Raw genomic sequence first — 26,658 nt, 5'->3', positions numbered from 1 at the left:
CAGAAGGCAAGGTGAGGCTGTGGCTTATTACTTTGAAGGTAATGACTTTCATGAAAGATGCAGAATCCAACTGTTTGATAGTATATCTAGCCTTTTCTCCTTCCTACACAGCTGGTAAGGAATGAAGTCCCTCACTCTATTACTCTAATTGAATTTCAACTTGGGTAATTATACTATAATTAAATAAATTTTCCCCATAGTTTTAATTCACTGACAAATAGTGCTAGTCAAACGGCTTCATTTCATTCCCAGACATGCATCCCCACTACATTTCCGTGATAAGTGGAATGATTTATATGTGGAAGATGTGTGTGGAAAAACTGCAGTTCATAAAATATTTTAGGTATCATTTATGATTACATATGCTTTGCTCAGCATGAGATAACATTAATTTCTATTATAATCTTTCATCTAATTTCTCATATGCTTAGTGCCAAAGGAAATAAGACAGTTAATTAGCATTTCTTGTTTTCAGACTTTTGCTGAGTTACTCAGTGGTCTGTATCTACTTCTCGTGTTGACCTCTCCCCTTGTGGCATGTTTCGTTGTCCATAAGAGGCGGGCTGCATTAGGAGTTTCTGCTTTCCATTTTACAAATGGGACCATCGTGGTAGTATTCCCAGGGTTAGGGAGAGAGTTGTAGCAAACACCAGCTTCGGGGTCTCAGCTGCCTCAGGTCTCCTAGCTCAAGGTTCTTTTTCTCAAAAACCAACCAACACCAGGTCACTATAGCTTTACAAGAAAAAAATGACAAGTAATTCAGGCCATAGGTCACTGGTTTATGATAATTAATGATTTATCCAGGAGCAGGAGGCCTAATCACTAGGACCAGATGCTGTCCTTGGACCGCAAGGCTGTGGGATTTTCTGAGTCTCAGAGTCCCAGGGCTCTGCTGGGAGGGGGCTCAAATGGGTCGTCAAGTTATACAGAAGAATCTAGTTTTCAGTGTTCTTCCGAAGACTGACCTTGAAGGTCTGAAGAAGGCGTGTGTGTGTGTGTGTGTGTGTGTGTGTGTGTGTGTGTGTGTGTGTGAGGGGAGGAGTCTTTTTTCCCCCATGGAGCTAGGATGTAAATACAGGAAAGGCCTTGTGCATGCTAGGAAAGCCATCAACTACCAGCCACATCTGTAGTCCAGGAGATAATAGTTAATAAAATACATCAATAAAACATATGGAAGGCATTATCAAAATACTCACGAAAAGCAGCAGTAGCAGTGGTGTTACAACAATGCCCTGGAAGAAATGAAAGAACGGTCACTTGTTGGCCTAGGAAGCATACGCCGCCCCCCCCCCCATTTTGGTGGGAATGCTGGTCATTTCACTGCTGTTTAACAAACCGAGAAGAAAAAGACGGCTCTCCCACCATCAGTTAATTCCGCTTTAATGGTTATTTCTATTAGACAACATTAAAGTTACAACCACCCAATCTCCTTAAGTTCACCTGTCCTCCATTCAGATCTAAATCCCCTTTCCTGTTTCAAACGTCCCACACGGGTGGAACCTGAAGGTTGGCAAATCTTCTCATTCAAGGCCTTCCGCTCTAGCTTGGGTAAAGTGTCCCTTTCTGAGAGAAGACAGGTGGTTCAGTCCCAGATGGGGCCCTCTCCTGAGCAAAGACCATGTCGGCTGTGATGAATGAGGTGTCGTGATTTTGTAATGTGAACTGATCTCCCCTAGGAAATGAGCTGCGATCTCAAAACTCATTTCAGTTGATTAGACTCTGTCTCCATGGTGGAAGGGAAGTCTTTCATCTAATCCAGCCACACAGGACCACCTCTGTCCCTCTGCCTCCCCCAGGCAGAAATGAGCAAAAGATTTGTTTTCTTCCATGACAGGGAACAGTTTGAGGCTCTTGTCAGTGAGGGAGGATACAAGCATTTAGCTTGCTTAGGTACGCTTTTGAGTTGGGAATCAACACGACAGGCTTCACTTGAGAGAGCAGACAACGATGTATCTGAGTTCTTCCTCTATTTCTCAGCTTCATTGGGATTTACATAAGGAAAAGCACTTCATATTTTTAATAATGCACTGTTTGAGGCTTTGAAATTTCAGAGTCTGAATGTGTGTATGCATGTGAGACAGAAAAGGGGACAGAGGGACCAAGGGCTGTTGTTTTCACCCATAAACAGTCCCTTCTGTCTGTAGTCTTTGTTCTTACTCCACAGTTGTGAATATGGCATCAGAACGTACACTATGTGAACAATAATGGCAATGACTTTTTTAGATTATACTCATGTGAATATCCTCATATAGACTAGTTTACTATTGACTAACAGAATGGCTATTGTTTATTATGCAAACTTAAACAAGTGTCAAAAGGGAGCAAAGCATTTTAATCTAAGGGTCATACTGTTAATCGCTGCATTAAAACACATATTATGGCTTGTGAATTACATGGTTTTCTATGAAGCAGGTCTCACTAGCATATTTTGGAGGGCTAGATGTGCCAAGCCAAAATAATTTTAACTTAGCAAGGCTACTGCCCAAGGCTGAGGGTGGACTGCAAAGGTAGAATACTTAGTCTTGCAGGCAACAAGGCTCTGATAATAATAATAATACAGAATAAAGACTACTATATTTTATTCTTACATTTATTTTGTGTGTGCACGTGCGCACACCTACTACAAGGCATGTGTGAAGGTCAGAAGACAAGTTATAGAAGCCCATTCTCTTCTTCCACCATGTAGGTCCTGGAGTCAAATTCAGGCCACAAAGCTGTGGCAGCAGTGCCTTACCTACTAAGCTATCTCCCAGGCCCGAAAGGCTACTTCGTTTCAGTGATTTGGAATATGTTTAGGATTTGGGTGGAGTTCCAAGCTTTACAAAGTAATGTAAAAGTGAGCCACTCAGCTGCACGACAGTATTTTTTTTTTTTTTTTTTGTGGTTTTGGAGTCTGTCCTGGAACTAGCTCTTGTAGACCAGGCTGGTCTCGAACTCACAGAGATCCACCTGCCTCTGCCTCCTGAATGCTGGGATTAAAGGCGTGTACAACCACCGCCTGGCCAAGGCAGTGTTTAGAAATGTTTATCAGACACTCACACACCGCTCTGCTCCTTCAGGGCCGGTCAAGGGTGAATCCAACATGGCTCCTATACTTGAATAGCTAATAGCCTAGTTGGGCACGGTCTAGGGACAAGTTCAGTACAGAGTGAGCTGTAAAGCTAAATATTCTGATGTGAGAGACGAGACATAAGAGTGAAGAAGAGGGTGATTGTTTACCTTCGGGCATTTAATGGTAGAAGAGATACTGAGGTTGGAGAATTAATGGGAAGTGATCTGGTAGGAAAAAGGGCTAGCTCAGGAAGGGGAGGTACTCTACAGTCATGAGAAGTTGAGCAGAGAAGCACAGAAACATGTGAACAGGGCACACACAGACCAGTTCACCAAGACCTCTGAGGCCTGCTGCCCTACGTGCAACAGCAAGCTACCCAGGTATAATAAGTTAATAGTTTAGCGCATGGAATGAGGATTTGAATTGGCTTAGAACCTAACTAGTTTTTATCTTTGTCCATTTATTCACCTCAAGGCCAACAAAATACAATAGAAGCTTGCATTAATTGTTTTGTTACCAGCTTAGTAGCACTGCTGAGAAACACGCACGACATGTGATGGGATAAGAAATTTTTACGTAGGAGAAAGGTGGAGCACGTCATTCAGGTGACGTGTGTCTTGTACTAGAGTCGACAGCGTCCTGGTTATCACATATCACACTACTCTTCCTTAACCAGATGCCAACAGGATCAGTAGGAATATGAGTCCGACAATGCTATTTTTTTTCTTTTTTTTTTTTATTAAATTTTATTATTCAATTAAGGATCTCCGCCTCCCCCCCCCTGCCCCGGCCTCCCCTTTCCTTCCCCTTTCCCCGATCAAGTCCCTCTCCCTCATCAGCTTGAAGAGCAATCAGGGTTCCCTGACCTGTGGGAAGTCCAAGGACCGCCCACCTCCATCCAGGTTTAGTAAGTTGAGCATCCAAACTGCCTAGGCTCCCCCAAAGCCAGTATGTGCAGTAGGATCAAAAACCCATTGCCATTGTTCTTGAGTTCTCAGTAGTCCTCATTGTCTGCTATGTAAGTCCGGTTTTATCCCATGCTTTTTCAGACCCAGGCTAGACCAAGACCAGGTGAATTCCCGAAAGATCATCCCCATTGTCTCAGTGTGTGGGTGTACCCCTCGCGGTCCTGAGTTCCTTGCTCATGCTCCCCCTCCTTCTGCTCCTGATTTGGACCTTGAGATTCCTGTCCAGTGCTCCAATGTGGGTCTCTGTCTCCTTTCATTGCCTGATGAAGGTTAATATTCAGGAGGATGCCTATATGTTTGTCTTTGGATTCACCTTCTAATTAGCTTCTCTAGAGGGTGTGGAGAAAGGGGTACACTCATCCATTGCTGGTGGGAATGCAAACTCGTGCAACCACTTTGGAAAGCAGTGTGGCGGTTCCTCAGGAAATTTGGGATCAACCTACCCCTGGACCCAGCAATACCACTCTTGGGAATATACCCAAGAGAGGCCCTATCATACAACAAAAGTATATGCTCAACTATGTTCATAGCAGCATTGTTTGTAATAGCCAGAACCTGGAAACAACCTAGATGCCCTTCAATGGAAGAATGGATGAAGAAAGTATGGAATATATACATATTAGAGTATTACTCAGCAGTAAAAAACAAGGACTTCTTGAATTTTGCGTACAAATGGATGGAAATAGAAAACACTATCCTGAGTGAGGTAAGCCAGACCCAAAAAGAGGAACATGGGATGTACTCACTCATATTTGGTTTCTAGCCATAAATAAAGGACAGTGAGCTTATAATTCGCGATCCTAGAGAAGCTACAATGCTATTTTTGAAAACATTCATGTATGTTTTCAAACTGACCCTCCCCTATGAAGTTACACTGAAGCTCTCCTCTCCACACAGGGAAAGAAGGTTCTGAAAAGCTAAGCAGCCCAAATCAAGGTCACAGCGCAAAGATGGAGGAAGTTCGGCATGAGCCAGCATCACCCGATTCTACACTCACTGGTCACCTAAGAGCAGATTCCCCACGAGCATCCCTTTCTGTGGAACTCCACCCATGTGGAACAGTTGCTAAGGGCCTCTCAGAGATGACCTCATCCCGGAAGGCAGAGCACAGTTATCTGCAGAGTTCTCTGGGCAGATATTTCAAACATGCAGTAACCTATACAATAACTTCTTTTCTGTTCTACCAAGAACTAACAACATTTAGTCCTGAGATATTAAAAATTTGCTGGATAGGATGCACTTTGTAATTCAAGTTTAAATATTCCTCATTATTTTTTAATAAGTGTGGTTCAACTTCATTAACTACGACTGGATTATTAGGCAACGCTGAACCCTCTTTTTCAGTTTTATTAGGAACTGAGTCATCTCCAATGCCATCGGCTGTGATATGAGCACTATTAAGTTTGGGTGAAGTCATCTAATTTATTACTAAATGTATAACAGCCCATATTTAGTAAGTACTCATGTCAGATATTGTGCTAAGGACTTTATGTCTACTATTGTATGAAATCCTCACAACCACCCTATGAGCTCTGCACCAGAATTATCCTCACATGCAAGGTAAGGGGCTGAACCCTAGACATGGCGAGGAAAGCGTGGAGGACACTTGATTCCCTAACTTTAGAACCCAGACTTTCGAATGATGACCATACAGTCTTCAGGGGCCCGAAAGAGGGCTCAGGGTAAGGTGTTTGCTGTTTGATGACGCAGACCACATGGACATGATGACGCAGGCCACATGGACATGATGACGCAGGCCTGGAACATACAAAGGTAGAGGGAGACAGCTGACTCCAAGGAAGTTGTCCCGACTTCCTAGTGTTCACCGTGGCAAGTCCACCTCCCCCATCTCTCTCTCACACACAATCATAAATAGATTAAATTAAAAATCTTTATAGTAAATATTAAGCCATTTCTTTGGAGTTCTATTTTAAGGGCTAAATCAGAGAGGAACTCAGTGTGTCTCTTTTTTTTAATATTTATTTATTTGTTTATTATGTATACAGTATTCTTCCTGCAGGCCTCATTACAGATGGTTGTGAGCCACCATGTGGTTGCTGGGAATTGAACTCAGGACCTTTGGAAGAGCAGGCAGTGCTCTTAACCGCTGAGCCATCTCTCCAGCCCTCAGTGTGTCTTTTGATGACATGAACTGAACTATAAAGTGAGCCACTGTGTGGTGTGGCTAATACAGCCCTTAAAGCTCAGGTTCTGCAAATATCAGTGGTAACAGCGGGGAGTGTGTGCATTCAAAATATGATAGCAACGAAGACTAAAAGCTAGAAAGTCATATAAACATTGGTTTACAAGAGTCTCACTTTAATTTTTTCTCCTTTCTCTTTCCGAAATAACTCCTCTACTGTGGAAAGTCAAAGCACTTCCAACAGAAGACCTGTTTGAAGGGTCAAGGTTAAGCCACCCACCCGTCTCTTGCAGCTGTTGTCATGTAAAGCCTTCTGCTGCAACATCTAGAGAACTCAAGCTATGGAAGTGATGGCTCTCACTGTCTCCTGGAAGACTTCCCGAATAGCCATTTACCCTGGTGATGTGAGTCACTGAGTCAACATATGCTGATGACCACAGTGGAAAGGGAAGAGGGTTGAAGGCGTAAGTCACAAACAATGCCACACCAGTTTGGAAAGGGGAAAAAACTTACAGATAACCGTCCAAGACAACAGCCCTCTGCGCAATCAGGAAGAAGTCTAGTCGCCAGAACCGGAGCAGGAAGTGAGAAGGGAAGTGGCCGCTTTTTTAAAGGGAGAGAGACCATGCCCCAATGGGCTGGTATCTCAGTGGCTATTGGCTGGAGGAGCGGAAGGACCTCCCGCAACAGAGGGTATCAAGTCTGATGCTGTCATCCAGCCACTCGCCAATGAACAAGGAAACATGGGAAAAGCAAGAGAATTGCAACATGCCTCTCTCAGCAATGGGACTCATTCATAAAAAGCAAAACTGAAGTGAACTTCTCATCCTTATTTTTTAACAGAAAAACAGCTACAGTGATCTTACAGTTACTGATGTCTGAGGCCAGTCCCTAATCCCCTACTACATAACTTGACTACACAGAATGACAGAAAGTCAGCTTTGCAAAAGATTTTTGGACCACTTGGTCTAGTCCTTACAAGAAATGTGAGGGGGGTGGCTGTGTCGTGGCCAAGGAACCTCCAATCCCAGATAGCACTTGCTCTTCCCAATCAATGGCCCTGACTAAATGTCCAACATGAGGGAAAACACTTCCTTTTTTATTCTTTTTTTAGTTTTTCAAGACAGGACTTCTTGATATAACAGCCCCAGCTGTTCCGGAACTCACTTTGTAGTCCAGGCTGGCCTCAAACTCACAGAGATCCACCTGCCTCTGCCTCCTGAGTGCTGGGATTAAAGGTGTGCACCATTATGCCAAGGTGGGAAACCCCAAACCATCAACATGGCTGTCTGTCATCCTTGTAGCTATTCCGGGGAAGGCCCACCTTTCCTCCTTGCCAGGAACTTTTAACTGACTCATGCATGGTATAATGAGACCCCTGGCCTCTTTAGCTCTTTCCTCTGGTGATACTTTGGTAGTAATGCTTCTGTTAACATTAAGTCCCCCTGGAGCACACTGAACAACCTAAGGATTCTACAGTTACCTGGGCGGACACTGATCAACCTATGGAGTCTACAGTTACCTGGGCAGACACTGGCCAACCCAAGGATTCTACAGTTACCTGAACAGACAATGGCCAGTCCAAGGATTCCACAGTTACCTGGGTGGACACTGGAAAACCCAAGGATTCCACAGTTACCTGGGTGGACACTGGAAGACCCAAGAATTCCACAGTTACCTGGGTGGACACTGGAAGACCCAAGGATTCCACAGTTACCTGGGTGGACACTGGCCAATCCAAGGATTCCACAGTTACTGGGTAGACACTGGCCAACCCAAGGATTCCACAGTTACCTGGGCAGACAATGGACAACCTAAGGATTCTACAGCTACCAGGGCAGACAGACCTTTCTTTCTTTGATTCCTACTTACAATAATTTAGTGACCTGACTATTGAAATTATACCTGGCATGAGTGAGAAGGAAACACTGAACACACAACAAACCTGCTTAGGGGTTTATTAGAGGGGCCGTATACAGGCCTGGGAAGTCAGTGTGCAGAGAGAGGAAGATGGCGAGTCCAGCTTTTTTTTTTTATATTTTTATGGTTTATTTAACTTTATTTTATGTGCATTGGTGTGAAGGTGTCAGATCCCCTACAACTGGATCTTTTAGACAGTTGTGAGCTGCCATGTGGGTGCTGGGAATTGAACCCAGGTCCTTTGGAAGAGCAGTCAGTGCTCTTAACCACTGAGCCATCTCTCCAGTCCCGCGAGTCCAGCTTTTAATAGCTGCCTAGTGCATGCACACAGGGTGTTGACACGGCTATGTCATACACAGATGATGGGGCTCATGCATGTGCACAAGGGCTTACCTGAGTCATACGTGGATAATCACACATGCGCACAAAGGCTTAGCTGAGTCATGATGTAATCCACGCAGGGCCCTTTAACATCCCAGGGGGCCATTAGGTGCTTGTCTGCACATACGTGGCCCCCAGAACCCAGAAGTATCAATCTTATGTGGCTGAAATCATTATAACTATGAAACACATGTTAATTTATACAAATGATTTGTTTTGTAGTGGGGAAAAAATGGCCCTAAAGTTTATTGTTTTATTGTCCAGTTGTATCTGTAATGTAAATGTGTTTAACATGTTTTTCTGGTGTCACCTTGGAAGCCATTTAACATGTGCTGATGCGTCATTATCCCTGAGAGTGAATGTCCGGTCTATTTGCTCCGTATGCGTGAGGAAGTCATGCTGTCAACTTTTTAAAATTTAAACGTCAGTAATACCCTTCCTTTATTCATATGTCTGTGCAAAAATTAACTTTAAAAAAAGTTAACAACAATGATTCCTCCAGCTCTGTACCTTTTGCCTTGTGGCTACCATACAAAAGGTATTTTAAAATGCTAGGAAAAGTTCATCCTTCTGGAACAAGGTTTTGACAAGATGGTAGGTGATTCTAGTGAACAAATTCAAAGCATTAGGTTATAAAAGGGTGGTATGGGCAGCTCTGAAGATACCTAAATTTAAACAAAATTGGCAGGATACACAGTCAACAATATATGATAACACAAACATCGACGGCAAGGTGCATGAGTTCTGCGTGTGTCTGTAACACAACACTAAGACAGTGAGGCCAGCTGGGGCTAAATGAGATTCTGCCCCCTCCCCAACCCAATAAACCCCTTCATGAAATTACAATGACAATGGTTATCACATGGCCCAAGAATGATATACTAGCTGTGTGGGGCTGTAAACCAACAACAAATGACACTAATACAGCCACGGCTTCCGAGTGCTCAGAGACCAGAGACAAGCACCTATAATAATGGGATAACACACAAAACAAAAATCTCAGAGCCGGGCGGTGGTGGCGCACGCCTTTAATCCCAGCACTCGGGAGGCAGAGGCAGGCAGATCTCTGTGAGTTCAAGGCCAGCCTGGTCTACAAGAGCTAGTTCCAGGACAGGAACCAAAAAGCTAGGGAGAAACCCTGTCTCAAAAAAATAAAAAAAAAAAATCTCAGAGAGCGCTGAAAGGGCTCAGGTGGGGTCAAGAAGGGAACGGAGAAGGGCCCGCAGAAACTCAAACCGAGGAGCACAGCAGGCTGTGCAGTGGGGAAGGATGAACTTGAAAACCCAAAGACAGACTGGTCTAGTAATTAATCCATCACAGACTGTGGACTTGGTATCAGTGATGGGACACCGCAAGAAGAGCCTGTGCAGCCATGAGTGTGGGACAGGAATCTGTGGTGACGGCGTGGTGACAGCGTGGTCACAGACAGGTTAGAAGAGAGTAAAGCAGGGGACTGAAGTGGGGGAAACCTGCCACACTCTGGGCGGAAGTTGATGTGACCTAAGGGGATGGGATTTTGAGAAGGGGACAAAGAGAAGACAAATGATAGGGGGTACCCCTGAAGACGGATGGACAAATCAGTTCGCTGAGTGCACGGACAGGGACAGGGAGGAAAGTAGGTAATTCCTTAGTTTTCTGTGCTAGGTGATGCTTGACCAAACAGGGCACCACAGAGCCAAGTACAGCTAAAGTGGCCTTGGAGTTAAATAATCTCATTTTACTTGGGCAAGAAAAGTGTGAGGAGTCCATGAGGCCCTGCGCTGGAGACGCAGTAGGTGGCTACACGGGCCTGAAGCTGACTGCTGGGGCAGGACAGCGGACACACTGACTGCATCCCCAGCACACAGTCGGTTGGGCCCTGCAGCAGAGGAGAGGCACAGGTAAAGAATACAGAATGTAGGCTGAAGCACTGCATTGAAAGACTGGTGAGACAATTAAACAGGAAGGGACTAGGGTGGCGAAGGGAAGAAGGGAGCAAAGGAGGAGGCGGAAGGACAGAGTTTGGCCTACTCTCTTAAGAGCCAAGACTCTGGGGTCAGAGGCCAAGGCATTTGTCACTCAGGACACCACTGAAGCAGGCATTGTGCCCTTCCCCTTGTTCCCATGTCCAGCAGGAGATATAGATGCTCAGGCTGACGCCTGCATGGACCATGGGATGAATTCAAGGAAAGAATACTGTCTCAAATAGGGAATAAGCATCTTTTGTAATGGGGAAAGGCAGGCCAGTCCTTTCTCCTTGGGGAGATTCAAATCAAACAGGCTTGAAAAGGTCATGAACACGGGAGAGGACTGTGTCTGTGCTCCATAAATATACTAAAACACAAGACAGAGCTCTCTTCCAACAGAGGAAGTGCCCAGGACCTTAGTCAACACTGGGTCAATTAAACACACAAGTTCCCAAGCTTGCTATCGTTTTCTTCAAACATAATCATAGGGCTAATAACCTCAGACAGGAAAAGGACAACCAGATAATCACTTCGCAATGATCAAAAAAAAAAAGTTCCTCAAAGACAATAATGATTTTGGACACTATCATTGAAATAAAGTAAGATTCTGACCAATGGAACTGGTGTCCAACTCAATTTCCTCTTTCCTTTTTAAGATGGACAAATCCACTAAGTGTCCTTTTGACATCTAGGCCCTTGATAGGCTGGGATGGGGTCTCAGAACTGGCAGCAGCGGACTATAGCCTAGACCAATTAATTCATAATCTTCATCTTGGCAGTGTCCCTGGGCAGTCTGCAGGTGAGGTTCCGAATGAGAGTGGATTTGGAACCTGGAGCAGAAGAGTGTTGGGCGGATAATTATCTGACTCCGCGCTGCTGGAATCACTCCACTTGGCTGCCGTACCTGGACAACAGCCAGGATGACAACAGGTAAAGAAACAGGGACGGCCACAGGTACCCTGCGGGCGATGACTGGCGGATCTCTTTGCCTTAGTGTTGCTCTGAATTAACAACTGTATTTCACAAAACAAGAAGGGCAACAGGCTATTCTTTCTAATAACCTGGCTCTCAGTGCAGCCGTGCCGACCCCTGGAGTATCACGGCACCTTCTTCTGTAACTCCTTATCGGCCACTACATGATTAACTGAGTTTTAATCTTGCTCCGGATGGACATCAAATGACTTGCTAGCAGTGCATATGATCCACATTCTTCCTTCTTCGGTGTGCACAGTGACGTCTACACAAATCCAGGAGTAGAGCAAGCCTGCTCGCTTTCTGCTGTCAGCACGAATTGTGAGCAGTCACAAATGGCAGTTACTCAGGACTTGCTAAGGTCGTCTGTCTGAGCCAGCAGAGCCTACTTATCTTGACAACTTCCTTTTCCAACCCTGACTTCAGTATTTCTGCGCCAAAGATGGCTCTCTTTGCTGAAGGCAATGGAGAAAAGGACCAGTGGGGAGGGGAGATAAAAATGTTGAACTGGACAAACTGAATTTAGGGCCCTAATGTTCAGAGTTGCAAAGCAGATAAAGAACAAACACAAAAGGAAACATGTAGATGGCACAACAGATGTAAAAACAGTGTCAAATATATGATTTCTCTTTTGGCAGATTTGTTTGTTTTTGTCTTTTTTTTGATATGTGATCAAACTTGCTATGTAATGAAAGCTGGCCTTGAACACCTGATCTTCCTGTGTCCATCCCCTAAGTGTGGGAATTACAGATATATGCCACCCAAGTTTGACTTTCTTTTTGCTTTTAAAGTAAATAGTTAATCTTACTCTCTGGCTATGGAAACTCACCATCCTGTATTAAATAGTTAGCTGCTCACGTGGTCTTTTCTATGCAGATTAAGAGTGACAATTAATGCCCATAGCAAGATTTTCTGTGTTTTCCAAGGAAATTCCATGTAATCTTCTGCTTGTTTACAGATTTAAAACACAACAAGGAAACCTGAAGAGGTATCTTAAAATTCCTTATCTATATGCAGCAGGCCTGGAGACAGCAGAAGGAAATAGACTGAAGGGTTAGTTTCTGGGACTACACTATGAAGACACAGGCGTCTGGGGCTAAGGCAAGATCTTAGTAGCAAAGGATCATTTTGGTCCACAGGCTTCCTCTGTGGGCACACAGCTGCAATCAAGGGTCTGTAGTGCGGCTTTCCCTGGGACGATGAGAACACTCTGTCCATTATTAGTATAGAAAACACCATGCACAAGAAGCACATCTACCTAACGTCAGGAGGCTGAGTCCACACAACCCAAGGGTTGGCCAAAGCTCACCTAACTGGTGAGCTTTTACTTTAGATTCACTGCTTTAGTGGTGTCTTAGGGTTCCTATTGCTGTGAAGAGACACCATGACTACAGCAACTCTTATAAAGGAAAACATTTAACTGGGATGGCTTACATGTTTCAGAGATTTAGACCAATAACATCATGGCAGGACATAGTGGTATGCGGGCAAACACCTAACGAGAAGACACTATCTTACGTGCTTTAACACTTTTAAATTGGCAATAGCGAGTCAGGGGACACATAACAAATGCTTGCTGACTATGTATGCTAAGCTATTTTATGCTTTTTGTACATATAATTCATGTAGTCCTTAAACACACTATGACAAAGTGTTGTTACAGACAAGAAAAGAGAAGTAGACAGGAGAATTATACAGAAATTTAAGAGGGAAGGGTGGGTTGGGAACCCATGACTGCTACCGTTATGTGTTGTCTACATCCTGATTAAGAGTTCTCTGAGGACTTAGGGAAATGGAGGATGTCAGGAATGATCAATATCTCCTTTTACACCCTCTGAAACTGAGGCCCAAGGACGGCCATCTCAGCACTCCAAGCTGCAGCATTAGTGGAAGAAAGCACGAGAACCAGCAAGGGTATGACAGCCCACGCCCACGTGTGCTCAGGTAAACAGCTGGAGAGCAGTCCACGCCCAGAAGACCCAAAGGTCATTGCCTGAAGTGTTACTGGCTATAGGCACACAAGCAAAAGGAAAAGGTTTGTGGGGTACTACAACAACCCCAAAACAGGGACTGTGGAAGAGCCTAACCTTACAATAGGCGTTCTCTTCTGTCTGCCTGCTTAAAACAACAACAACAACAAAACAAAACAAAAACAGCTGGGCAGGTGTGGTACACGCCTTTAATCCTAGCACTCTGGAGGGAAGGCAGATTATCTGTAAGTTGAAGGCCAATCTGAACTACAGAGTGAACTCCAGGACCAGGGCTACACAGAGATACCTTGTCTCAAAAAAACAAATAAACAACAAACAACTCCACAAAACAAAACAAAACCAGCCCCAGTGCTAATACAGCAAGGGAGGAACACATCTACAAAGTTCACAAAAGGCAGGTACGTGCAAGGTGGAGGCTAGGGGCAGAACAAGGGCCAACGGGGAAAGAAACAGAGGCCCAGGGAAGAATCTGGGCCCTGAGGATTTTAATTCAGGCCTCTAGGTGTTTTTTTTTTTTTGGGGGGGGGAAGCTTTCTAGAATAATAAGGCATTGCAAATAACAGTTTAATCTAAACTACGGTTCAGATTTATTCCACAGCTTTAATCTAAACATATAGACAGAAAGCAGACCTCCATTCATGTGAAATGAATGGGCGTAGCAAGGCTCCACCCCTTCTGCATGTTTCTAAAGGACAGCATACTCTGCTGCAGGTGCTAACACACTGGTCAACATGGAGTATGAGCCAGACACGATGAGTAGAACAGCTGGATCCCATCTGCCTTGTCTCATGTCTGATTTGTTACAGTTTTCATAATATTTCTTAATAAGACCCCACCCCAAGCATAGAAAACTAGCTCTCAATGTTGTCTCTTACAGGGGCTCCAGTCCAGAGAAGATGAAGTAACCAACACTCCTAAAGATATCTGCACCTCCTGTGAGCATCAGTGGTCCCCAGCCTTTCTTCCCCACCACAAGGCAAAGAGGGGTAGGATTCCTGTATCAGATTGCCTTTTCAAAGTCTACTTCCCTACCCACCTTCCACCATCAGTGTCAGTTAGGAACTAGTTTCTACTTTAGTAACATATGACTTAAAACTGAGTATCAGTGGGTGGGAAAGGAAAACGATCCTGGAGTGCCCATAACTTACACATGGGTCTCTGGAAACAGGAGGGACGTTGGGACCGGGCCAGCAGACAGTAACCTCTAATAACTACTGAGATGACCATTGCGTTCTTGGTGCACAGCGCTGAACTGTGAGATCCCTGTTAGAGCTGGAAAGAATCCTCATACAAGTCTGATGACCTAAGTTCGAGACTTCAGAGCCAAGAAAGTAGAAAACAGTAGCACACCTTTGTAATCTCAGTACCTCTAGGTGAGGTGGGAAACTCAAGAGCCAGTTACCATGGTGAACATAGCAGTGAATCACAGAAAAAACAAAACAAAACCTGTCTCAAAACAACATGCAAGGAGAGGACTGGCAGCTCAAGTTGTCCTCTGACTGCCACATGTGCAGTATGGTGAAGTGACCCATCACACACACACACACACACACACACACGCACACGCACACGCACGCACGCGCGCGCACACACACACACACACACCAACATGTCCAAATTTTACTGTGTTAGGAAAATGCAAAAAAGCTGTAGAAAAAGTACTAGATTTTTATTGCTGAATTCCTAAGGTAAATGGTAAAAACAATACTGACTCATTTTGCAAAATTATATACAGCAAATTCCCCTTAATGTTTCAGTTAAGACTTATCCCAATATAGTTACTTCTGGGTCTTAATTAAATAGCACGTTTTGCAAATAATGAAAAACAATTTGGAGCAGAAATAGCTGTATTTCTAATCACGCCATATATTTATTGATTGTGTGTGTGTGTGTGTACACATGTTCGCATGTGTAGGTCATAGGACAGCTTTGTGGAGGTGGGTCTCTCCTATGGTGCCTGAGGCACGGTCTCCCCATGGTAGCTGCCCAGAGAACTTCTAGAACTTCTAGTTCTATCTAGACAGACAGAACTTCTAGCTCTGCCTCCTATTTTGGCTTAGGAGTGCTGGAATTATAGGTATGCCTCACTGTGCCTAGCTTTGGATGTAGCTCCGGGGATTACATTCAGGGGGCCTGGCTTGCAAGGCTAGCCTGACCACTGAGTCTGCTCGCCAGGTATTTGTTTTGTTACTGTTTGGTTGTATTCTGAGGCAGGGTTTTTTCACACAGCTGAGGTTGGCCTCAAATTGAACAATCTTTCAGCTTCTGCCTACCAAGGACTGATGTTACAACAGCTGGTTAGGTTTTTATTCTTCAATGTATTCTGATAAATATTTCCATATCTTTTGGATCTTAAAAGTACCAAGCCGGGCGATGGTGGCGCACGCCTTTAATCCCAGCACTCGGGAGGCAGAGACAGGCGGATCTCTGTGAGTTCGAGACCAGCCTGGTCTACAGAGCGAGTTCCAGGACAGGCTCCAAAGCCACAGAGAAACCCTGTCTCGAAAAAAACCAAAAAAAAAAAAAGTACCAAAGAGTAAGAAATGAACATCAGAAAAATAAAAAAAAACACACACACACATTTAACTAAATCTTTAAGGAAAATGAAAAATCTGAGTCAACATAATTTTTCTGGTTCCCCAGTAGAGGGCAACTTCTACATACTTTGACAGTTTAGAAGAAAGAAAAGAAACGAAGGAAGGAAGGGAGGCAGGGAGGGAGGGAGGGAGGGAGATAAGAAAAAGGAAAAGAAATCCCCCCAAACTACCAACTCCAAATACATGTACATCGAATCAGTAAGAACCAGGAAACATTTAAAGTAAAACAAAATGGTTCATTAAATAAACTTATTTCTACTAGCAGCTATAAAATATCACTTATAGGATTTAACTAATTAGGAGCTGAACACATCTAATGAACAGTTAGCATGATGATCAATATGAGCATCACTGTACGACTTCTAACCATAGTTCATATAGCAGAGATATCAGTAACTGGAACATAAGAGGAAAACAGAATACTGTTCTAATGACCCATTTTAACTGAATTTTGGTGTGCCTGATTTATAGAAGAATCTCAAGTGAATATATATGTTTTCAATAACAAAAAGAAAACTAAATATGCTCAAACATTTGACAGGTGTGACTGTTAGTGATATTATAAAATCTGAATTAATTCTTACAGTGCTCATGTATTAATGACAGCAGGCATACAGATATAATTGCATGTAAGGTTACATAGGTAGCCTGAGCAAAATCCCACTGTACACTCACTATGCTGTGCTCTATCCAGCAGCTGGACACAATGTCACATGTTTTCATTTGGTCCTTCATTTAACACTTTGCCTTTAAAAAATTATGTATATGTGGTATGTGTTGACATGCATGTGGGTATGCATGTATGTCCACACATGTGTGGGTATATGTGTATGGATGAACACATGTATGTGCACACATGGAGGCCAGAAGATGACACTGGGTGTCTTACTGAATTGCTTTCTACCTAACTGACTGGGGCAGGCCCGGGGCTGGCCCAAAGCTCATAGATTTTGGCTACTCCATCAAGCCAACATGGAATCCCCTGTCTCTGTCTCCCAAGTGCTGGGATTACAGGTATCCACCATGTCCGCCTAGGTCTTATGTGGGTTCTGGATATCTCAATTCTGACCCTCACACTTGCAGGGTAAGCCCCCTGAGACATCCACTCCCCGTCCCTCATTCAACACTTTCTTACTGAATGCTTACAATGTGGCAGACACCATTCTGGAAGTTAAGAATACAGATTGACAAAATCTTCCACATTCTTAAGAGTTTATGTGCTATGTAGTAAAGCACACACACACACACACACACACACACACACACCTACAACATATAATAATGTCTTCTAAAATGATAAGCGTACAAGGTGCATAGTTACCTAGCTCCTAAAGCCAGTGCTTTCAATATGGATGACAACTACAAGGAAAACTGAATTTTTCTGTAATTTAATACTGCAGGAATCCCAGCAGGAAAAGCTTAGTTGTGCAGAAAGGTAAAAGGATGAAAATCGGGTTTTCTAGTAACCCACTGAAGTGAGCGACAAAGAAGTAAAGTGTTTCCAGTGACCTCTTCCAGGGGCACAGAGCACGTCAGTGTCCAGCGCCATCAGCGAGTGGCTGCAGGGGCTGAGGGCCACGGCTTCGGCCGTCACAGCACTCACTCGACTGCGCACAGCCTTGCCGCTGCTTGCTCCAATGAACTCCAGGTGCTCTTCCCCAAAAGACAATATGAGCACATTACATTCTTTTATTTAACTTATTTTACTGTTTTTTAAACACAAAAGTTATTTTAATCCACCTCTGATTCCTCTTGATTCTAACATTAAAAATTAATTATACAATTTTGCTTGAAACTGATAAGTTCTATGGTATATGGCGTTGATTGGTTTGATATTTGAAGTGAGATTCACAAACTTCAGAAGCAGCCAGGGAATATGACCTTTGAGTGATTAGAGTGGCAAACAGTAAAAGGAAAAAGCGTTTTCACTGGACAGTGCAACAATCTCCTAACAAGGGTTTCCTGTGGAAATACTAACTGGAATACTGACCATTTTTTAAGTCAGGAACTTTTATAACAGATTTATTGTACAACCACCATTTATTTTTCATCTGAAATTTCCAGTTGCAGAAGTAAGACCCTTTTATCATTGTGTTTGTAATACTGCTTAAACCACACATTTGCTTTCATGTCATATTTGATTTTAAATGGACTTTTAAATTTATAAATATTATGTAAAGGAAAACCCATGGCACTAGGTGGCGCTGTGGGACCTTGCAGGGCAAAGGAACACTGGAAAATGTGTGCTAGAAAAATTATTATGCTTGATTATGTGCATTTAAATGCAGATGAAATATTATGTGTGTACAGTCCAATGCCACTCTCATAATAGGAACAGCACAGCATTGAAGCAAGCTCGACAGAAGCCTTCCAGGAAGACACACCCTCATTTCAACTCCCTTGTTCTAATCTAAGGTCCTTAACATTTTTTTTCTAATATAACAAATGCATTTTGAAGCATATTCCTTAATCAACCATTATTTTTATTTACTTTAAAGATACCTCTTAGCCGGGCGGTGGTGGCGCATGCCTGTAATCCCAGCACTTGGGAGGCAGAGACAGGTGGATCTCTGTGAGTTCGAGGCCAGCCTGGTCTACCAAGGGAGTTCCAGGACAGGCTCCAAAGCTACAGAGAAACCCTGCCTCGAAAAACCAAAATAAATAAATAAATAAATAAATAAATAAATAAATAAATAAATAAATAAAAAAAAATAAATAAATAAATAAAGATACCTCTTATTTAAGACTAAAAGCATTTCGTTTAAGACTAAAGTGAATTAATAATTATGCTTTTTTTCACCACTATACTAACGAGGAATAATTATGCTTTTTTGCCAAAGGATTTTTCTCTAGTTTCTTAGGTCACAGTGCACACTAATTCTGGGCTGCTTGTTGTTGAGCTGCAGTTTGGATGTCACTGCCGGTTCATCAAGGTGAACACAGGAATTAGGCAGTGGTGGGAAGAAGATAAAGACCTGGGCACTATATATGCTCAAATTCGGAGAACACACACACGTTCCAGACTTCTATGAGAGCTGAAAAGAGCACCAGCTGTCTTCTTCATGTGGCCTGAAGGCAGCTCATTCACGCTTGCTCACTGAATCCAACAGGCCCTTCCCCTCCCCAACTATATACCTGTGAGTGAGGAATCTCACAAATAATTTAGGTCAAATTTATTATGCATGTCTGTCCCTCCTTAAAGAACAAAGGCTACTAGTGCCAAGGAAGGCAAAATCTAGAGTTCAAAAGTATGGATTGTTTAAGATGAGCTATGACTCAAAAATTTCAAAACTAAAATACTTATAGAACAGACAGAAATGTCTGACTACTGTAAATTTTAAAAGCATAAAATTTATCCTCATGAGATGGAGCTTAACGTTACAGGTGCACGGTACGTATGATTAAAGCAATGAAAATGGTTTTTTAACATAGTTAACAAAGTTTGTGTTCAGGAATGTTGTTTTTCAAGTCTGTCAAGGAATGGCACCCAGCTAAACTGCAACACCTAGGACAGCTTCAGCTGCCTTCAGAAAGCCCTTCTGTGCCACCTAGGAAAGTAATAGAAAGTCGTGTCAATCCTGAACTTTCAGAGAACACAGAGGGGACAACTCTCACAGGTCAGGTCTTGAAAAATAAACGATGTACAGGATAGCTATGCTGTGGCACAGGAAGCTAGCTGAGCGGCAGTGAGCCGCATAGGGATTCAGTTCACCTGAGCCCCCAGGGCAAAAAGATAAGGGGATTTCAAACACCGTGTTGTCTAAACATAGGTGTCTCTGTAAACATTAGGAAACATCAGGAATTTTGAGAGCATTTGATGAATTCGGGTGTGCGTGGAAAGAGAAAGGTGGAAACAGACTAGCGTCCTATGGTCTCTTTACCCTTCACTTACTCCACAGCCTGCCTTCTCTTTCCAAGAAGAGTTTTGGGCTTAATCAGCATCTTCTCCTGAAACAACAATTTTCAGAGCGGTCTGGGGACCAAAGGGTCCCCTCAGACCTCTGAAGGTCAGAGAGTTAAACATTATCTTCAAGATAACAGTAGCAATCACTTTACTTGCTTTTCCCCTTCTCTGTCTCATATTAGCACACAGTTTTCCAGAAGCTATGTGATGTGTGTGAGATTGCAGCAGATTTACTACAGAAAGGGCAGACTCTAGCGGCCTGGCGCCAAGCCCAAGAGGAGCAGACCTGCCAAATGCACAATGATGACACTCCTTACCAGTTTTTGGTTTTGTTTGGAAACATGGAGTTTGGCATTATTTTTTTTTAATTAATGCTTTCTAAGTTTTCATTTTAAATAGGATAAGTGCAGCAAGATAACACCCATATAAGCAAAGCTCTCTCTGGTCTCAGCTAACACTATGAATAGGAAGGCGTACCAGAAAGTTTGAAGACACTGTTCATTGTGGAAGCTGCTCACATCTTGGTATGATTTCTTCTAAGTGCTTTCAGAATGAGATGCTGTTAGGAGCTTGGAGAATGGGGCATCACTATGGGTACACAGCAGTGACACCGGTCAGGTACTCTGGGTCTGTTGCAGGCATAGGTGGGGCAATCCAGGCAGAAGAGAGAACAGAAGGAATCTAGGGTGGTTGATGGTGCACGTTGACATTGGGCTGGGGTTCAATGCTGTATCTCAAAACAGACCCATTTCCTCCGCTTGCTCTTGTTTCTTAAACTCCAAGAGCTTCCAAGCAGCCTCCATATTGAATGGCATCCTTCACTGGTTCCTCTCCTCATCATCAAAGAGTGCCACCACATCTGCATGATCTGCTTCCACCTGCCCATCTTAGTCTGCTTTTCCCAGTTTCTGTATGTCTCTTTCCAGATGCCAGCTGTGGGTTCTCCATCCATTTTTTTTTTGACTGAGCTGTGCTCCCTCTCACCTGCTTCCTGTGGTCAGTGAGGAAACCTATTCCTGCGGAATACACAGGCACGCTACCTAGTAGCATGCAGCACAGTTATAACCTTCTGCTTATTCATGCACCCATCCCACGTGCCAGGAATGCTACTCAGTGATAAAGTGTTTGCCTACATGCAGTGCCCTGGGTTTGATCTCCCACACAGCAGATCAACAAAACCAACAAAAACTACATCAGATCGCTTTTGTCTGGGCTGAAAGTTTTAGGAGGGACCAAGCTTATTTTGCTCTATCTTATATTCTCTGTGTTTAGAGATATGCCTCTAATAGAACAATATCTCAATCAAGGGTTGTTTTCTGTATACCCCTGTGTGTACATATGTGAATGCATCTCTGTGTGTGTGTGTGTGTGTGTGTGTGTGTGTGTGTGTGTGCGCGCTCATGTGTGGAGAGGTCAGAGGTCAATGTCAGATTACTTACATTAACACTCTCCAACTTCCTTCTTTTCTTTTTTTTACATTTACAAAAAAAATTTACATATGTGAGTGTTTCCCCTGCATGTATGTGCACTGTGCCCACAGGCCAGAAGAGGGCACTGGATCTCCTGGGACTGGAGGCACAGACAGCTGTGAATCACCATGTAGGTGCTGGAAATCAACCCTGGTCCTCTTCAAGACCAAGGGCTCCTAAACTCTGAGCCCCCTCCAGTCCCCACTTTAGATTTTGAAATTAGGACTCTCACGGATTCAGCAAGCCTTGGGGCCAACAAGCCCTAGGGATTATGTTGTATCTGCAGCTCCCAGCATGCGGGTCACAGATGAATGTCACCATGTGCGAGCTGAGGATCTGAACACAGGTCATGTTAACACTCAACTGGTCCAGCTGATCCCAGCCTCCTCGACCAAGTTTCTACTGGCAGGTAGTGTCTGCTAAACATACTGGCAAGTCACTACACATTCTGCAGGTGTGACATGTTCTGAACTAAGCCATGGTGTGGTTAATGTCCCCATTACTGGACGAAGAAGCCACTGCACAGATGGCAGCTAACTTGCTCACGGGTGAGCAATGATCTCTGAAGTCAAGATTAAATCTGAAGCCCATAGAGCTCTCCACTGTGGCTCATTCTCTGATGGATTATAAACAATATGGACTTAGCTGTCGTTGATTTGGCTGGAATTCAAAATTATGGTTCCTAGAAATCAATGACTAATTTACAAACTCTAAGAGCAATTTGCAAACTGAAGGCTTAATAAGCAAGCTGTTTTTAATGCTTAAATGGTGGAACATGTTCTGAAGTTAAACAGTGTTTAAGAGCCATTCAAAACAACAGTCACTTTTTGTGAAGGCTTTACTAGCTGTGCATTCTGCTTTCTAAACGTAAAGGGCAATTCAAGAGATGAGGGCAAAACAAAACCTTTTTCTGGCTATATCAAATTATCAATCTAGGTAAATGTTCAGTACAAGACAGAAACTCTTTGTTCTGTGAAATTGTATTTTAAAAGGGGAATTAAATCAAAATAAAACAAGAAGTTTAATAACCTCTGAGAGGCTCCCTTTGTATTTGAATTACAATTTTCAGTTATGCTTATTTCTTGTTATGAAGTCGATGATGACCTGAACTTAGGGTCTTGTCTACACCTCCTAAATGCTGAGATCACATGAGTATGCCACCTCACACTCAGGACTTTGTGCAGACTAGACAGGGACTCTGCTAATATCCAGAATACACAGCAAAGTCAAAGTCTAGGGCAGCTATAAATCCTAACAATTTACCGTTTACCTGGAAAAAAAATCATATTGTTCTTATGTTTAAAATTTAATTTTATATGATTTTTGTAGTTTTATTCAATGATAATTACAGAACACTGGTGCCATGGTGGGCACATGACAAAGGAGTTGGAAAATCATGGCACAGGGCCTTCAGTTTCTACCTTGAGCCAACTTGCAAAAAAGCCATGGCATAAAAAATGGGAAGGCTGGCTACTGGGGATGATGGAAGCCTGAGACGGTTGAGGGTTCTGAAAAGGATGACGGCTAACCCGAGACTGAAGGGGTCTGGATGGCTGAGCAAGGCAGAGGCTACAGTGCCAGGAAATGGCTGGAGTGGGCACAGCAAGGAGGACACACAAAAGCCATGACAGGACTCTCAAGCACAACACTCATGAAAAGATAACCAGTCCTGCTGGGTAGCAGTCTCACCTTCTATAATTAAATTAAAAAGGGTAATTAGATTAGGGGCTGATTCAAAGGGTGCTGTCTGGAATTTAACTTTTCTTGCCACAAGACGTGTGTGTGCACGCATGTGTATGTGTGTGTCTGTGTGAGCACATGTGCATGTGGATGCTATTACCAAAATGTCAGTAAACTCAAAAGCTGAGGAGTGTAAGACAGGCTAATAGAGTTAGCACAGAAAGCCTGGGCAAGCCGTCCAGTGCGGGGCGCTTTGCTCCCTGAGTAATATTTGTAGCCACGGTAAACTTAGTCCTTCTGGAATTGTTGTGAGCAAGGGGCTATGTCTATTCAGAAATAGAAAATTCAAAGACCGAGCCCCCCTTCACTACCCATATGGTAATCTACACTGCTATGTGCTGGTGCCGTCTGCTGGGTCCCAGGTCATCAATTATGTACAGTTACAGCAGTAGCCAGTGTCATGGGCCTGTCAGGGCTTTCTTAAGAGGAACAAAACCATCTGACTGTGTCCACTCTCGGAAAATCCAGCACAGGTGGAAATGAAGAAGATCCATGGAAAACATGAATAATTTTCAATATACTGACTGACTTTTTGTAAGGAATAAATTTAAAAGCACACTTGGAAGCCAGAAACAAAATGAGGGTGAAAGCCTTGGGAAAAGACACAAGGAAAGGTCCAGACTACCCATCAAAGCCACGTACTTTACAATACAAATTCATTTCTCATATATTGAGGAAAATAACAAATAGGGGTCATCAGGCTCCAACCTCTCTGAACCAAGTCCAATGAGCTCTGCCTTTCCAACAGGGGTACTCATGTTATTTCAAACAAAATGCCTTGCAATCAGCAAGCTGATGGCTACTGAGGTGTGTGCTTCATTCTAAATGAAGGAAGCGTGTTTACAAACTGGCCTGGGAACTCGGACTGTGAAGATGAACGTGAGAAGAATCCAGTCTCGGCTATCTTACAGAATTCAGCCATTATGTCAAACACAGCAGACGCTTTCGCTGGGATTTCAATGCATTTATTTCTATACGTTGCCACACAAATGGAGTTACTCCTTCTTCCTCTGCACAGTAGCCAGGGTAGGAGCTGGAGTGCTGTGGATTTAAATGTGGAATGGAGCCCTGGCTCCCTCTCACCACTCACATAAATGTGCTTCAGAAATTTGGGGAAATTACTTTCTCAAAGTGGAATGAGTTTACGAGCTTCCCGGCAAGGTATCTGACAGATTTTCAAACACCTAGGAGTCAGTTTTCAAGAAACAGACAGAAAACTAAAGTGTATGAAAAACCATTTAAATTTTCTGGAGCCCAGCACACATTTCATGTGCACCCTCGGTCTTCATCATTTTCTGGACAGAAGCTCGGACTCCTGGTTTTTATACGATGACCTGGCTACCGTGCAAACAGAGGCAGGCAGTGACGTCATCACATTTCATTATTTTAGGGAGGATACAGCAGTGGCATTCTGTCATCACAACACAGGAGAGACTGCACACTCTAACACCTGCTCACATTTTGTAAAGCTGAAAGCGTATTTAAAATAAGCATCAGGAGGTCTCAGATACCTGGAAAAGATGAGAACCAAATTCATTCCCTTATTTTTTTAAATTTAAAGTGGGCATAATTTGTTGATCATTTATATAAAGTAGAATTTAGCAAACCAGACTTCCACAGTGTAGAAATTCTTGGTTTTTTTAGCTCTGATTTTTTTAAACAAATGATTTATACCACTCTGTGCATGAAAAACTGCCACATATTTTAACTCCTGACCATTAGAGCCACGGCAGACTGAGCTGAGGGCTCCTTTCTAGCCTAATGCCTTAAAAAGCATAAAGCTATGGTCTAACACACCGCCTGTTAGACTCACTGAAGCCCACACTGGGGCTCACCATCACACTTAGTTAAACATTTTACAAACTCAGAAACTGACTTGAGACCGTTTTGAAAATCTCTATGAATTTTTAAGTTCATATTTTATTAAAACTTGAAATGAGAAGAAACCTTTCAGTTACCTGAGTACCCTATGAAAGGTACTTTCCGTGTATTTTTTCAGTCTTCAAAAGCATATTGGTGGTTGTTGCTCCAAACAGTAAATGGGCTGCCAGAAAAGGTCCTTCCAGCTACTCCATCACTTAGCACCCCACCTTTCCAAAGCACACTGGATATGGTTCTGGGATCCACGTGCCTCCCGTGACTTGACTGTCCCTTAATTGTAAGAGACCATCCCACCCCAACCTGCTTCCTCTCCCAACTTCCATTATCCTAATTCATCTGATGTTTGTCTATAAAGACGGGCACACCTGACACTATATTGGTATCTAAGAATAGCCGTGGAAGCCGGGCGGTGGTGGCGCACTCCTTTAATCCCAGCACTCGGGAGGCAGAGGCAGGCGGATCTCTGTGAGTTCGAGACCAGCCTGGTCTAAAGAGCTAGTTCCAGGACAGGCTCCAAAGCCATAGAGAAACCCCGTCTCGAAAAACAAAAAACAAAAAACAAAAAAAAAAGAACAGCCGTGGAGCACAGGTTTACACGCAGGTCTCTGACGCAAAGCCCTTTCCTAGGAGGCCACAGGTGGTTTACTTTCAAATACAGCACATAAATGTCTCCAAAAGCTAAAACTGAAAGGAAAGACACATTTTTATAATGAATCCTACACCTCTTATCCCTCTACCAACAGCCTGCAACTGAGGAAAGCTGCTCCACTCAGGAGAGAAATGAAGGGTTTCAGGCAGAGACAGAGTCGTACTAACGCTAACTGTGAAGTTAGCCTTTCGCTGAGAGATGGCCACGGCACAGGGATGGGAGTGAGAGCGCACATTTTTGGATGTATATAGTTCTTATTCTATTCATCAGCAAAAATGTCAATCAGATGCTCCACATGCGGAAACAGACTCACTGGGCTCTTTCAGTTATCCAGAATTGTCAATAATCTTCAAGCACAGGGACGAATGTAGACTGTGTGTGAGCCGTCTGACCTGGGTGCTGGGAACCAAACACGTCCTCTGAGCACAGAAAGGCCTCTTAGCCCGAGCCACTGACACATTCTTCTGTGAGGAGGCTGAGGAGTGCCATCTGTGACCCGCTTCTGCCGTGCCTCCCTGCAATAATGAACTGTGCTGTGCCCTCCAATTATGCGCCAGCATAAGCCTTTCTTAAGCTGCTTTTTTTCAATAGCAACTTTGATGTCAGTGACAAGGAAGGTAACGCATGCATTTCCCAGATACAAATAAAAGTAGAAAGATTTGCAGCAGCATCTTGAGGAGAGCAGTAATTGGGCCACAGATAACCTCGCCCTCTCCCCCAGCTGTCATTGGGCCAGAGACAACCACGCCCTCTCCCCCAGTAGTCACTGGGCCACAGATAACCACGCCCTCTCCCCCAGCTGTCACTGGGCCACAGATAACCACGCCCTCTCACCCAGTAGTCACTGGGCCACAGATAATCACGCCCTCTCCCCCAGCAGTCATTGGGCCACAGATAACCACGCCCTCTCCCCCAGCAGTCATTGGGCCACAGATAACCACGCCCTCTCCCCCAGTAGTCACTGGGCCACAGATAACCACGCCCTTTCCCCCAGTAGTCACTGGGCCACAGATAACCACGCCCTCTCCCCCAGTAGTCACTGGGC

At 43.7% G+C, this 26,658-nt stretch overlaps 1 protein-coding gene across 3 annotated transcripts in view; it reads right to left on the bottom strand.

The window, feature by feature from the left end:
- Slc10a7 (solute carrier family 10 member 7) overlaps positions 1–26,658 on the bottom strand; it is a 235,270-nt gene that overhangs the window by 78,690 nt on the left and 129,922 nt on the right. For 2 of the 3 annotated variants that reach the window (XM_005345380.2, XM_026778789.1), the window contains exon 6: positions 1,197–1,232. The exons of the other annotated variant lie outside the window; for it this stretch is intronic. In XM_005345380.2, the coding sequence (XP_005345437.1) occupies positions 1,197–1,232 (36 nt within the window). The remainder of the gene's footprint in view (positions 1–1,196; positions 1,233–26,658) is intronic. 3 annotated transcript variants of the gene reach the window in all.

The sequence above is a fragment of the Microtus ochrogaster genome, chromosome 4 (assembly GCF_000317375.1).
Source record: "Microtus ochrogaster isolate Prairie Vole_2 chromosome 4, MicOch1.0, whole genome shotgun sequence".
NCBI classification, from domain to species: domain Eukaryota; kingdom Metazoa; phylum Chordata; class Mammalia; order Rodentia; family Cricetidae; genus Microtus; species Microtus ochrogaster.
The sequence above is the reverse complement of the archived record's forward strand: the minus strand, read 5'-3'. Positions and strand labels throughout refer to the sequence as shown.